The 13,389-nt window shown below is 45.0% G+C and overlaps 1 protein-coding gene across 2 annotated transcripts in view; it reads right to left on the minus strand.

Annotated features, from left to right (window-relative positions):
• Positions 1-13,389, minus strand: part of LOC115480205 (cytochrome P450 2F2-like) — a 57,238-nt gene that overhangs the window by 20,802 nt on the left and 23,047 nt on the right. For both annotated transcript variants that reach the window (XM_030218711.1, XM_030218712.1), the window contains 2 exons: positions 7,896-8,045; positions 1,647-1,807 (listed from right to left, as the gene is read on the minus strand). In XM_030218711.1, the coding sequence (XP_030074571.1) occupies positions 1,647-1,807; positions 7,896-8,045 (311 nt within the window). The remainder of the gene's footprint in view (positions 1-1,646; positions 1,808-7,895; positions 8,046-13,389) is intronic.

Genomic DNA, 13,389 nt, shown 5'->3' on the forward strand with positions numbered 1-13,389 from the left:
AGATTCCCATTTCCATTTCACACACTAGTTCTCCTATTCCCCATCTTTCTACTTCCCCAGCCATCCATTCCCTTCCATCTTCAATCTATTCCCCATTACCATATTTCTTTCCCCTGTAATCACCATCCTCCTCGCGTTTATTTCCTTGCCACCCCCTTGGCCTCTCCCACATGGTTCCACCTTTCTCAGTGTCTCTCACCCTTCACCCCCTCCCAGCATCTTCCTGTCACTTCTCTCTTTCGTCTTGCCCCCCTCTCCTATGATCCAGTGAGGCCAGGATTTCCCTCACTCCTTCCCTCATGCCCAGCACACCCTCTCTGTGACCTGCCCCTCCCTGTGGCCAGAATTCTACCCCCCCCCCCCACGAGCATGCCCTCTCTCTGTCCAGTCTCTCCCTGTGTGTAGATTAGAATCCTCTCTCATTCCTTTCTTCAAGTCTAACATTCCTTCTCTATAAACTTTTTCTCCCCCCCCCCCCCCCAATCTAGCATCTCCTCTTTATTTCTCTCCACCCTCCGATGTCTTTATTCCCCAACTCTGGTGCCCTTACATGATCTAGGTGATATTTTCTGCCTGCCAAGCCATCCCCATCCCCCCTCTCTCCCTTCAGCTCTCTTAATCTTATGATCTTCCTGTTCACTCACTGCAGCAGCTCCTTTCCCCTGCAACCCTGCTGGACCCAACCTTCATTGGTGCTTGCCTCCGAATCACCCGAAGATTCGTGGGGAGATGTCATCCATTCCTCAGACTGCAGCGCTGGACCAGCCACATGCCCGCTAACAGCTCTGCGCAGCATTCTGACTCCGAGTCCCGCCCCTTAGGATACAAATTTCCTGTTTCTGTGTCGGAAACAGGACGTTTGTGTCTTAAGGGGTGGGACTCGGAGTTGGAACGCTGCACAGAGCTGTTAGCGGGCATGTGGTTGGTCCCGCGCTGCAGTCTGAGGAATGGATGACATCTCCCCAGCTGGATCTTCGGATGCTGCCGATTCGTTGTCTGCTGTGCTGACGTGACGTGTGCAGCTGGGAGGATAACTTCGCTGCTGAAGCTGCAACGGGAGGAGGGACTGAAGTGGCTGTTTTTGTTTTCTACTGGGTGGGCCTGAGATGAAAATGGATGGGCCCAGGCCCACCCAGGCCTACCCGTGGCTATGCCCCTGCAATGGGTGATGGTAAGTATTCCCCCCTCCCCCACAAAGCCACACAATAAGAGTACTCTTACTGTATGGCCATTTTTTTAGTGGCTTTTTACCCATTACGGTTAAAAGGGCCCTGACACTTGGGGAAAAATGGCCCCCACTGCTACCGCAGGGCCCTTTTACCCGCAGCTTAGTAAAAAGACCCCTCAATAAGCTTTGTCGGCATTACCGCGTGGCATTGCAGCATGGTAAATGCTAGCATGGCTTAATAAACAGTGGGGAAAGGAATTAGTACATAGACATTGGACACACACTTCAATGAACAAAAGCCTTCTCATGGTTTATGCATATAGAGGTGATGACATGAGGGAAGTTCAGAGTTTAATGAGGACAAAGTCTCTTTTCAAAAAGCAGTGGAAATGGTGGCCAGCTTAACAAAATAATAAAGGGTTAAACTGCAGTATTATAGGGGTAGAAAAATGATAAAAAGATGATAGATTAAACTGACCGTTCCCCAGGGATTGCTCATAATCTGAAAGTTGTGGTTGATTGACTTGACTATGGTCAAGAGTCTCTTATCATCATAGTCAAATCGCCTTCCAAAGAGAATGGAACAGATGACATTGGACACAGTTCGGGCAAGAAAGACATTGGGGTCAATGGGAGATTCTGTGAGAAAAGAAATCATATATATTAAAGGTGAGGAAAGAGTCTGGTTATGATTTTTTTAAATTTGTTTTTATTTAAACTTTTAACCTTTTTGTACAAATATCTGTTACAGAATTACTGAATTAGTACATTACCTTCTTACATAACTGCACATTTTTCTTTTCTAATGCAGTATCTCTCCACACTCATCCTTCCCTACTCCCCTTCCCGTGCACTCCGATCCATGGATAAATCCTTCTTATCTGTTCCTTTCTCCACTACTGCCAACTCCAGACTTCACTCCTTCTGTCTCGCTGCACCCTACGCCTGGAATAAACTTCCTGAGCCCCTACGTCTTGCCCCATCCTTGACCATCTTTAAGTCTAGATTGAAAGCCCACCTCTTTAACATTGCTTTTGACTTGTAACCACTTGTAACCTCTCGCTTCTACCTACCTTCCTCTCCCCTTCCTCTACACATTAATTGATTTGCTTGCTTTATTATTTTTTTGTCTATTAGATTGTAAGCTCTTTGAGCAGGGACTGTCTTTCTTCTATGTTTGTGCAGTGCTGCGTACACTTTGTAGCGCTATATAAATGCTAAATAGTAGTAGTAGTAGTAGAACTGATTAGTGCCTTTTGAAATTTCTGTTATGTTGTGAGTGGAGGAGAGGTCTAGTAGTTAGAGCACTGGTCTTGACATCCAAAAATGCCCGATTCAAATCCCACTGCTGCTCCTTGTGATCTTGGCCAAATCACTTAGGGCCCCTTTTACTAAGCAGCGGTAAGCCCGCTAACCAGGAAGTATCGCCGGGCTACCGCAGCAGCCTGGCGGTACTTCTCACACCTAGTGAGCCATCATATATTTATTTTTGTAGCACTGGAGTGTACCTGGTGATAATTGGGCAGTGCCGCCACTGCCACCTCAATACAGGAAGTTCCTTTCCACCTCTAGTGCACCGCAGTGGCGTAGGCAGAAGGCAATTTTTGGGTGGGCCAACAGGTTGAATGGATGGGCACTAGAGAAACACCTGCCACCTGATATGCCCTGCCCATGCCCCTACTCCTACCGCACACCTATCCCACTCCCAATAACTTCAATGGGAGTAGTAGTGCTGGCCTCAGTGGCTGCAGGCCACATTGAGAGCTAGGAGAAATATAAGAGGGTGCACTCTTCATCCTCCACTGAGCCACGGTCCACCAACACACATATGCTTCCCCCAAATATGCCCTAAATATTACAGTGGGGCCCTAAAATATCAATATTTCTATCAATAAAACTGAACAAGTCAAATTACTACATGATACTACATAGAAAATTCATGCTAAAAGAATATTTTGGTCACACACAGAACACAAATGCCAAATACAGAATAAGTGACCACAAACCATAAACAAATTAAATCAAAATCCCAAGAGGCCAGACCTTGCATTTAGCACAGCACAGAGAAATACAAAGAGATGCATTTTCTCCTATACTGTGCAAAATATGATAGCACATGCAAGAGACAGTGTTAGGGGAGGTATAACTAGGACAACTGTGTTTAGCCCCCTAGCTGACCCCAGGCCAGCTAGAAGCTGAAGAAGGTGCAGTCAGTTAGTAAGTTTTGTGGTCCCCTCCTAAATATATGCCTTGGGCCCCAGCCATATCTAACACCAGCTCTGGCAGGATGTACATTTCAAATCTGACATATTCTAGTCACAAAATAGAAAAATAAAATTCTTTTTTCTACCTTTTGTTGTCTGCTCATTTTATTTTTCTAAGTCATGTTGATCCCAGGCTCTGGTTTCTACATCCTTCTGTCTTCTCTTAACTCACTCACCAAGGTCTCATGTCCATTTGATATTTCTACTCTCTCTCCATGTCCACTATCCATCTTCTTCCATCTACTACTACTAATAATAATAATAACTTTTATATAGCGCTACCAGCCGCACACAGCGCTGAACACTTGACATAGAGAGACAGTTCCTGCTCAAAGAGCTTACAATCTAAGTAAAACAGACAAGACATTACGGGCAAGGGAATTACAGGGTAAAGAGGAACAGGGAAGGAGGAGGGCAAATGAGTAACGGTTAGGGGCCAAATGATCTTGTTAAGGGTTCAGGCTGCATTTAGGATGATATTTAAAGATTGTTGAACCTCAATTTAGGTTTCCTAACTTAGGGGGTCCTTTAACTAAGCTGTGTTAGGTGCTAATGCACGCCTAATGCAGCAAAAATGGCCTAATGTGGGATGCTCTAAAGCATTGCACATGCTAAGCATGCGGTATTTATTTTAAAATTATTTTGGCTGGGGAGTGGAATGGGCAGAGAATGGGCGGACAGCACTGTTCCCTCTAAGTCTTCCAACTGCATTGCTGCCAGTAGGGGGTGATGCTTTAATATTGTGTTTCCAATCACTAAGGACAGGCAGAGCTTGCCTGTACCTCAGTATTGAAAATGTGACAGGGAAACAGCGCCCCTCCACTGGCAGGACTGTAGGTGGAGGACTCCCGCTCAGCTTACAGGGAACGGTGGCAGAGATTGGGCATGGAAGCATTAACCAGCTAGCGCGCTGATATTACCATGCACTAGCTAGTTAACATGGAGGGGCATAATCGAACGGAGGCGCCCATCTCCGGAGACGGCCCTGGGAAGGGGCAGAGCCAACCGTATTATCGAACAAGATGGGCATCCATCTTTCGTTTCGATAATACGGTCGGGGCTGGCCAAATCTCAACATTTAGGTCAACCTTTGAGATGGTCGACCTAAATGTTGAGATCGCCGGACTTAGAGATGGCCGGCCTTGGTTTTCGCCGATGAAACCGAGGCCGGCCATCTCAAAACCGGCCAAATCCAAGTCATTTGGTCGTGAGAGTAGCCAGCATTTGTACTGCACTGGTCCCCCACACATGCCAGGACACCAACCAGGCACCCTAGGTACATAGCTCCCTTCCCTTGGGTGCTGAGCCCCCCCAAATCCCCCCCAAAACCCACTCCCCACAACTGTACACCACTACCATAGCCCTTATGGGTGAAGGGGGGCACCTACATGTGGGTACAGTGGGTTTCGGGTGGGTTTTGGAGGGCTCACATTTATCACCACAAGTGTAACAGGTAGGGGGGGATAGGCCTGGGTCCGCCTACCTGAAGTGCACTGCACCCACTAAAACTGCTCCAGGGACCTGCATACTGCTGTCTTGGAGCTGGATATGACATTTCAGGCTGGCAAAAAAATGTTTTTAATTTATTTTGGGGGGTGGGAGAGGGTTGGTGACCACTGGGAGAGTACAGGGAGGTCATCCCCGATTCCCTCCGGTGGTCATGTGGTCAGTTCGGACACCTTTTTGAGGCTTGGTCCTGAAAATAAATGGACCACGTAAAGTCGGCCAAATGCTCGTCAGGGCCGCCCTTCTTTTTTCCATTATCGGCCAAGGGCGCCCATGTGTTAACCACGCCCCCGTCCCACCTTTGCTACACCTCCGACATGCCCCCTTAAAGTTTTGCCGCTCCTGCGATGGACTGCAGTTGAGGGCAGCCAAAATCGGCTTTCGATTATGCCAATTTGGCCACACCTGAGAGAAGGGCACCCATCTCCCGATTTGTGTCGGAAGATGGGCACCCTTCTCCTTCGAAAATAAGCAGGATAAGTACATAAGTAATGCCACACTGTGAAAAGACCAAGGGTCCATCGAGCCCAGCATCCTGTCCACGACAGCGGCCAATCCAGGCCAAGGGCACCTGGCAAGCTTCCCAAACGTACAAACATTCTATACATGTTATTCCTGGAATTGTGGATTTTTCCCAAGTCCATTTAGTAGTGATTTATGGACTTGTCCTTTAGGAAACCATCTAACCCCTTTTTAAACTCTGCTAAGCTAACTGCCTTCACCACGTTCTCCGGCAATGCCTTAATACAGGAGCCTTCAGCACCTCCTAAATAGGAGATGGTAAGGGCTCCCACATTAATTTTTTAAAATGAGTGTGTGCTAATGGTAACAGCGCACAGCCATAAATGAAACAAATAGAAAAAAAAACCCTTTTTTACGGACCCACTAGAAATGGGCTTAGCTCTCAAAAAAGACCAGCATAAGGGCACGCTAAGTCTATTTACTAGTGCAGCTTAGTAAATAGGCCCCTTAGACTCCTATTTTTAGCTGATATCAGGCTGCACATATTGGGGGAGATTCTATATATGGCGCCTAAAAAATTTGCACGGAGAACATTTCTGACTAAGCATGTTCTATAAGCGGCACCTAGATTTAGGCATGGTATATAGAATACGCTTAGTCGATATCCCAGTGCCTAAAACTATGCGCCTCCATTTACACCAGTGAAAGCATGGCGCAAATCCCAGTGCATAGATTTAGGCGCAGAGGGCCATATTCCATAATTATGCATGTAAATTTTGGAACACCCATGGAACATCCATTTCCCCGCATATAACCATGCCCCTTCTTGCCTGTGCACGTTAGAAATTAGGTGCACTGCATTACAGAATAGATTTAGCGAGTTGTGCGTGTAAATTCTAATTACTGCCAATTAGTGCTCATTATTGCTTGTTAAGTGCTATTATCAAAGCTAATTAGCTTGTTAAGCTAATCATGTTATGCACGTTGTTATAGAATACTCCTGGATTTTGGCGCAGATCTCTAGGCAAGCTATATAGAGTTGGGGAATTAGTTGAAAACAGGTCTCTAATTTTAACTTTAGGTTCCTAAAACTAAGGCACCTAAATTTAGCACAGCTAATGATTTTTCTAGGTTAGACACAGAGCCTTGGAAATCAGCACTGAATTCTTGACCTCATTCCATTGACCTAACCCTGCCAGTTTTTGAGGAACCTAAGCAGACCTTTTAATAAAGTGTGACAAAATGTTGCACTTACCGTGTGCTAGATGCAAACGATAATGCATGGTTAGTGCAAAACTCATGCATTAACTGTTGGGGGTATTCCCATACAATTGCCACATAGAAAAGCTTTTTACTGTGTGGTGTTTTCACAGTTAGCACTGACCACCTCCTATCTAATTGCGACAATGATAGCGCATGAAAATATACTGTACGCTAACTGCAATGTGCAGTCCATGCCCTTGTTTCATCCCATAAGAAGCTGCACAGTTAGCATATGAATTAGCATGTACTATAATGGCAGTTCAGTAATTCATTACCCCTCTTGTGTGCTAACAGTGCATGTGTTAATTCACGTGAAAACTGCTTTGCACACTTTAGTAAAAGGTCCCCTAAATTTAGTTGGGGAGATTTTTTATTTAGGAAAACTTGAGAACCTAGCTCTTTCGAATTTGCCATGTAGCGTTTATTGACGCGAACAGGGTAATGCGCATGTAACAATCTACATGTGCTAAGTTCAGAAGGGGGTCAATGACTTTCCAGGGTCAGGTCCAAAAGTTGTGCACATAGCAATGATATTCAACTACTATCCAGATACATGAACTTCATAAAAAGCTGTCTTAGCTTATCTGTTTAAGTTTAGGACCATATATCTTTAAGCATTGGCCTTCTCACCAGTACTGCCCCATTTGGATGTTCATAACAGATGTGCCATTCTAATGGGCCTTTTTACTAAGCTGTATAGGCACCTACGCGCACCCAACACACGTCAATTTGGAGTACCGCCCGGCTACCACATGACCCTTGCGGTAATTTAATTTTTGACATGCGTCCGCTATGCACACCGGAAAATAATTTTTATTTTCTGGTGCACAGCAAAAACCGGGCAGTAATAGTCATTCTACGCATGTAAACAATTATCGCAGTTAATGCGTGAGACCTTACCACTAAGTCAATGGCTGGCAGTAAGGTCTCACAAAATAGACACATGCCAATTTTTATTTTGCCACACATCCATTTTTGGCAAAAATAAAAAAAAGGCATGCTGAAAAATTGATCTGTGCGTGCCCAAAACATGCACCCACACTAGCGCAGCCCATTTTTTCAGCGCACCTTAGTAAAAGGACCCCTAAGTGTTAATTCTACTATATTTATGGAAGAAAATATTATGGGGAGTGGGACAAAAAAGTTATAGAATATTGAACATTTCAGATATTCACAAATATGATAACGCACACACACACACACACGCATAAATGATACGTTGCTATACAAACCTTTTGTTTTGAGAAATTCTTTAACTAGAAACCGGGCCTCTTCCTGGATCCGCTCCTCAATGCTCCGCTTTCCCATCCCGAAATTCCTCAGTGTCAGGAGGGCGAATCGGCGCAGCTCCTTCCACTTTTCTCCATTGCGGAAAGCAATTCCTGCAAAGGTTTTTAAAAAATAATTCTAAGCAAAGGAGCATCTACAAATGGGTTGCAAGAAGCACTAAAGGTGTGTTGAGATGAATGTTCCAATTTTCTTTCTGTTTCTCATATGTCTCGTTTGTCCATAGGTCTTTCCAACTCCTTAATTTTTATAGGGCTCCTATATAGGACACTGAAACTTTAAATTTGGTGTTTAATACAAATACTACAATTAATCACATTGGAAGAGCAATTTTCAAATTTTTTTACCTGTGTAACTAAATGTTAGATGTTTTAAAATGGCAAAGGGCTAAGGTTGGTGAGGAATTTTCATAGAGAAACCGTGGGGGAGATTCCCTTTGAAAATGTTCTCAAAGAAAGGCCAGTAGGTACAATGTATGTAACATAGTAACATAGTAGATGATGGCAGAAAAAGACCTGCACGGTCCATCCAGTCTGCCCAACAAGATAACTCATATGTGCTAATTTTTGTGTATACCCTACTTTGATTTGTACCTGTGTTCTTCAGGGCACAGACCGTATAAGTCTGCCCAGCACTATCCCCGCCTCCCAACCACCAGCCCCGCCTCCCAACCACCGGCTCTGGCACAGACTGTATAAGTCTGCCCAGCACTATCCCCGCCTCCCAACCACCAGCCCTGCCTCCCACCACCGGCTCTGGCACAGACCGTATAAGTCTGCCCAGCACTATCCCTGCCTCCCACCACCGGCTCTGGCACAGACCGTATAAGTCTGCCCAGCACTATCCCCGCCTCCCAACCACCAGTCCCGCCTCCCACCACCAGCTCTGGCACAGACCGTACAAGTCTGCCCAGCACTATCCCCGCCCCCCCAACCACCAGCCCCCCCTCCCGATCTTGACTAAGCTCCTGAGGATCCATTCCTTCGGCACAGGATTCCTTTATGCTTATCCCGTGCATGTTTGAATTCCGTTACCGTTTTCATTTCCACCACCTCCCGTGGGAGAGCATTCCAAACATCCACTACTCTCTCCGTGAAAAAATACTTCCTAACATTTTTCTTGAGTCTGCCCCCCTTCAATCTCATTTCATGTCCTCTCGTTCTACCACCTTCCCATCTCCGGAAAAGGTTCGTTTGCGGATTAATACCTTTCAAATATTTGAACGTCTGTATCATATCACCCCTGCTTCTCCTTTCCTCCAGAGTATACATGTTTAGTTCAGAAAGTCTCTCCTCATACGTCTTGTAACGCAAATCCCATACCATTCTCGTAGCTTTTCTTTGCACAGCTTCAATTCTTTTTACATCCTTAACAAGATACGGCCTCCAAAACTGAACACAATACTCCAGGTGGGGCCTCACCAACGACTTATACAGGGGCATCAACACCACCTTTCTTCTGCTGGTCACACCTCTCTCTATACAGCCTAACAACCTTCTAGCTACGGCCACCACCTTGTCACACTGTTTCGTCACCTTCAAATCCTCAGATACTATCACCCCAAGATCCCTCTCTCCGTCCGTACCTATCAGACTCTCCCCGCCTAACACATATGTCTCCTGTGGATTTCTATTCCCTAAGTGCATCACTTTGCATTTCTTCACATTGAATTTTAATTGCCAAACCTTAGACCATTCTTCTAGCTTCCTCAGATCCTTTTTCATATTTTCCACTCCCTCCCGGGTGTCCACTCTACTACAGATCTTAGTATCATCCGCAAATAGGCAAACTTTACCTTCTAACTCTTTGGCAATGTCACTCACAAATATATTGAACAGAATCGGCCCCAGCACCGATCCCTGAGGCACTCCACTACTCACCTTTCCCTCCTCCGAGCGAATTCCATTCACCGCCACCCTCTGGCGTCTGTCCGTCAACCACTTCCTAATCCAGTTCACCACTTCGGGTCCTATCTTCAGCCCATCCAGTTTATTTAAGAGCCTCCTGTGGGGAACTGTGTCAAAAGCTTTGCTGAAATCTAAGTAGATTACGTCTATAGCTCGTTCCTGATTCAATTCTCCGGTCACCCAATCAAAGAACTCAATGAGATTCATTTGGCACGATTTCCCTTTGGTATAACCATGTTGTCTCAGATCTTGCAACTTATTGGCTTCCAGGAAATTCACTATCCTTTCCTTCAGCATCGCTTCCATTACTTTTCCAATAACCGAAGTGAGGCTTACCGGCCTGTAGTTTCCAGCTTCTTCCCTATCACCACTTTTGTGAAGAGGGACCACCTCCGCCGTTCTCCAATCCCTCGGAACCTCTCCCGTCTGCAAGGATATATTAAACAAATCTTTAAGAGGACCTGCCAAAACCTCTCTGAGCTCCCTCAATATCCTGGGGTGGATCCCGTCCGGTCCCATGGCTTTGTCCACCTTTAGGTACAATGTATGTCTTTATCTGCCGTCATTTACTATGTCAGAAATTCACTATGTTAGATTTTTATTTATTTATTAGAACTTATTATATCACTCTGACAGGCAAGCAGAGCTCAGCATTTTACAGACTAAAAAACAAGAAGAGTGTTGGACAGACTTTTACGGTCTGTGCCCTGAGAATGGCAAGGACAAATCAAACTCGGGTATACATGTAAAGTATCACATACCATGTAAAATGAGTGTATCTTGTTGAGCAGACTGGATGGACCGTACAGGTCTCTATCTGCCATCATTTACTATGTTAGAAATTCACTATGTTAGTGCCTGTAAACTGCCTCCTATATTTACAGTTGCAACTGTTTATTTATTCAGCTTAAACGGGAAAGCTACCAAGCTGTGGTAAAATATGGCATTTTTCTGCAGCTTAGTTTAATGCTGGCGTAACACAATATAACAAGTTAGTGTTTTCCAAGGTAAAAGAATAATTCAATATGCTATCAGCCTTACAAGCTATGGGCTCCTTTTACTAAGCGGCGGTAAGCCCAAAGCGGGCTTACCGCTCGCTATACAGGAAGTACTGCCGGGATCCATGAAATGGCTGCGTGGCAGCTGTTTTACTTGCCGCACGACCATTTCCCGCAGAAAGGTGAGGCTTCCCTTTTACCAGCTGCGGTAAAGGGAGGCCTCAGTGCACGTGTAAAACATGCGCTGATGCCAGCGCTGGCCCCTTTTACAGCAGCTTGGTAAAAGGAGCCCTATGTTATTCTGCTTTCCAAAAACACAGCTGCTAATGCATTGACTTGATAATTCAAGTGAACCACTCTGAAAGGGGTTGGCACAATCCAAAAAAATCTGGCATCTGGGGATTCCCCCTTCCCCCCAGCAAAGACTACCCCCTGAGTTTTTCCCCAACTCTCCATCCCAAGACCCCCTGAAGACACCTTAGCAATGAAGTATTTAACAGTGGACCCTTCCCAAGACTGACCTACTCCCCATCCCTAGGTCTACTTGATGGATTCATTGGTGGTTTAGAAGTCATAGGTCAGGAATGATCCCCATGACTTTGGATTCAAATTGGCACCCACAATTCTTAGCAATAGTCTCAGGTTACTACCTCTAGGGTTCAGGCTGCCTTGAAGAGGTGGGGGGGGGGGGGAGCAACCATGAAGGTGGAGGTAGAGCTTAAACATTTTGGTACTACTGTGGCTTTGGAGGAAGGGGGGTCTTTGCTAGGGGAGAGGGGGGATCCCTAGGTCACACATCTTTTTGACAGCGGTGGCCCTTTTAAGATGGTGAAAAAACAACAATAGGAGAACCTCCAATCCTCACGAACACATACAAAACCAACAACAAGGAGTGAGGAAACAAAAGGAAGCCAAAGCAGGAAGGTGTAAATAAGTCTTTATTGCTTCCGAGTACTGCAAGTGTACTGTCGAAAGACTTGACACCTCTGTTTTGGCTGCTGTGCCTTTGTCAGGAGCCTTGATAAACATAGTGGAACAAATGTAGCAATCAGTGTTATGGCATCGCCATTTCAGGGTAAACAGATACAATTGGTGTTACAAAGAGATCAAGGATGAGAAATAAGATCTAAGCAGACAGTTATAGAGAGGTGACTTTCAGAATAAGAGTGGAGTGGTGAAGTGTTATAGTTAAGCTATGGATTTTCGTTGTAGGCCTTGTTGAAGAGATAGGTGTTCAGAGATTTGCAAAAGTTAGTTATTTCGTTAATTGTTTTCAGGTCAGTTGGTAGTGCATTCCACAGCTGCGTGCTCATGTAAGAGAAGCTAGTCGCATGTGTTTATTTATTTATGTATTTATTTATTGCATTTGTATCCCACATTTTCCCACCTATTTGCAGGCTCAATGTGGCTTACAGAGTTCTGTTATGGTACTGTCATTCCAACATATCAGATACAATTAGTGATGTACAAAGATTAAGTAAGGGAGAGGAAAGAGGAAAAGTGTGAGTCAGGTAAGTATAGAAAGTAGGCTTTCTTAACTGGGTAGGTAGCGAGATAAATTAGGAAGGCTATGGGTTCTCTTTGTAGGCTTTGTTGAAGAGATATGTCTTCAGAGCTTTGCGAAAGTTGGTTATTTCGTCAATAGTTTTCAAGGTAGTGGGTAGTGCATTCCACAACTGCGTGCTCATGTATGAGAAGGTAGTGGCATGTATCAGCTTGTATTTTAGTCCTTTACAGCTGGGGAAGTGCAGATTGAGAAATTTGCGGGATGATCTTTTGGCGTTTCTGGGAGGCAGGTCCACGAGGTTTAGCATGTAGGTTGGGACATCTGCGTGAATAATTTTGTGTACAATCGTGCAGATTTTGAATGCGATGCGTTCCTTAGCTTGTAATTTAATCCTTTACAGCTGGGGAAATGTAGATTAAGAAATTTGTGAGCTAATCTTTTAGCGTTTCTGGGAGGGAGGTCCACGAGGTCTAGCATGTAGTTGCATGATTGCATGTCATTATTAGCTAGCCCACAGTACCTTAAACTAACACATGTTACAGTAAAACAATGCACAATTTTGCCATTTAATGTGTGTTTAGGGGGAAATATTTTGGGTTATTCCCTTAACACATGTTAGCAACTACCCCCTTGATAACATACCTAAATAAAAATACACTCAAAGCACTACAAAATACAAGCCAGCTGATATTCAGCAAGTGGCAGTCAGCATTTCTTTAAAAAAGGTTGACTGTCGTCAACTAAGGGGCCCTTTTACTAAGCTGTGTAAGCGTCTATGTGCGCCCAACGCACACCAAGATGGAGTTACTACCCAGCTATCACATGGATCATGCGGTAATTTCATTTTTGGCGTGCATCCAATACGCGCATCCGAAAATAATTTTCAGACACGCATATCGGACTCGTGCCAAGTAGGCATTTGACGCTCGTAAATCATTACCGCCCGGTTACCGTGCGAGTCTTTACTGCTAGGTCAATGGCTGGCAGTAAGGTCACAGACCCAAAATGGATGTGCAGCAATTTTGAT

The sequence above is a fragment of the Microcaecilia unicolor genome, chromosome 11, assembly GCF_901765095.1.
Source record: "Microcaecilia unicolor chromosome 11, aMicUni1.1, whole genome shotgun sequence".
Classification (NCBI taxonomy): Eukaryota; Metazoa; Chordata; class Amphibia; order Gymnophiona; family Siphonopidae; genus Microcaecilia; species Microcaecilia unicolor.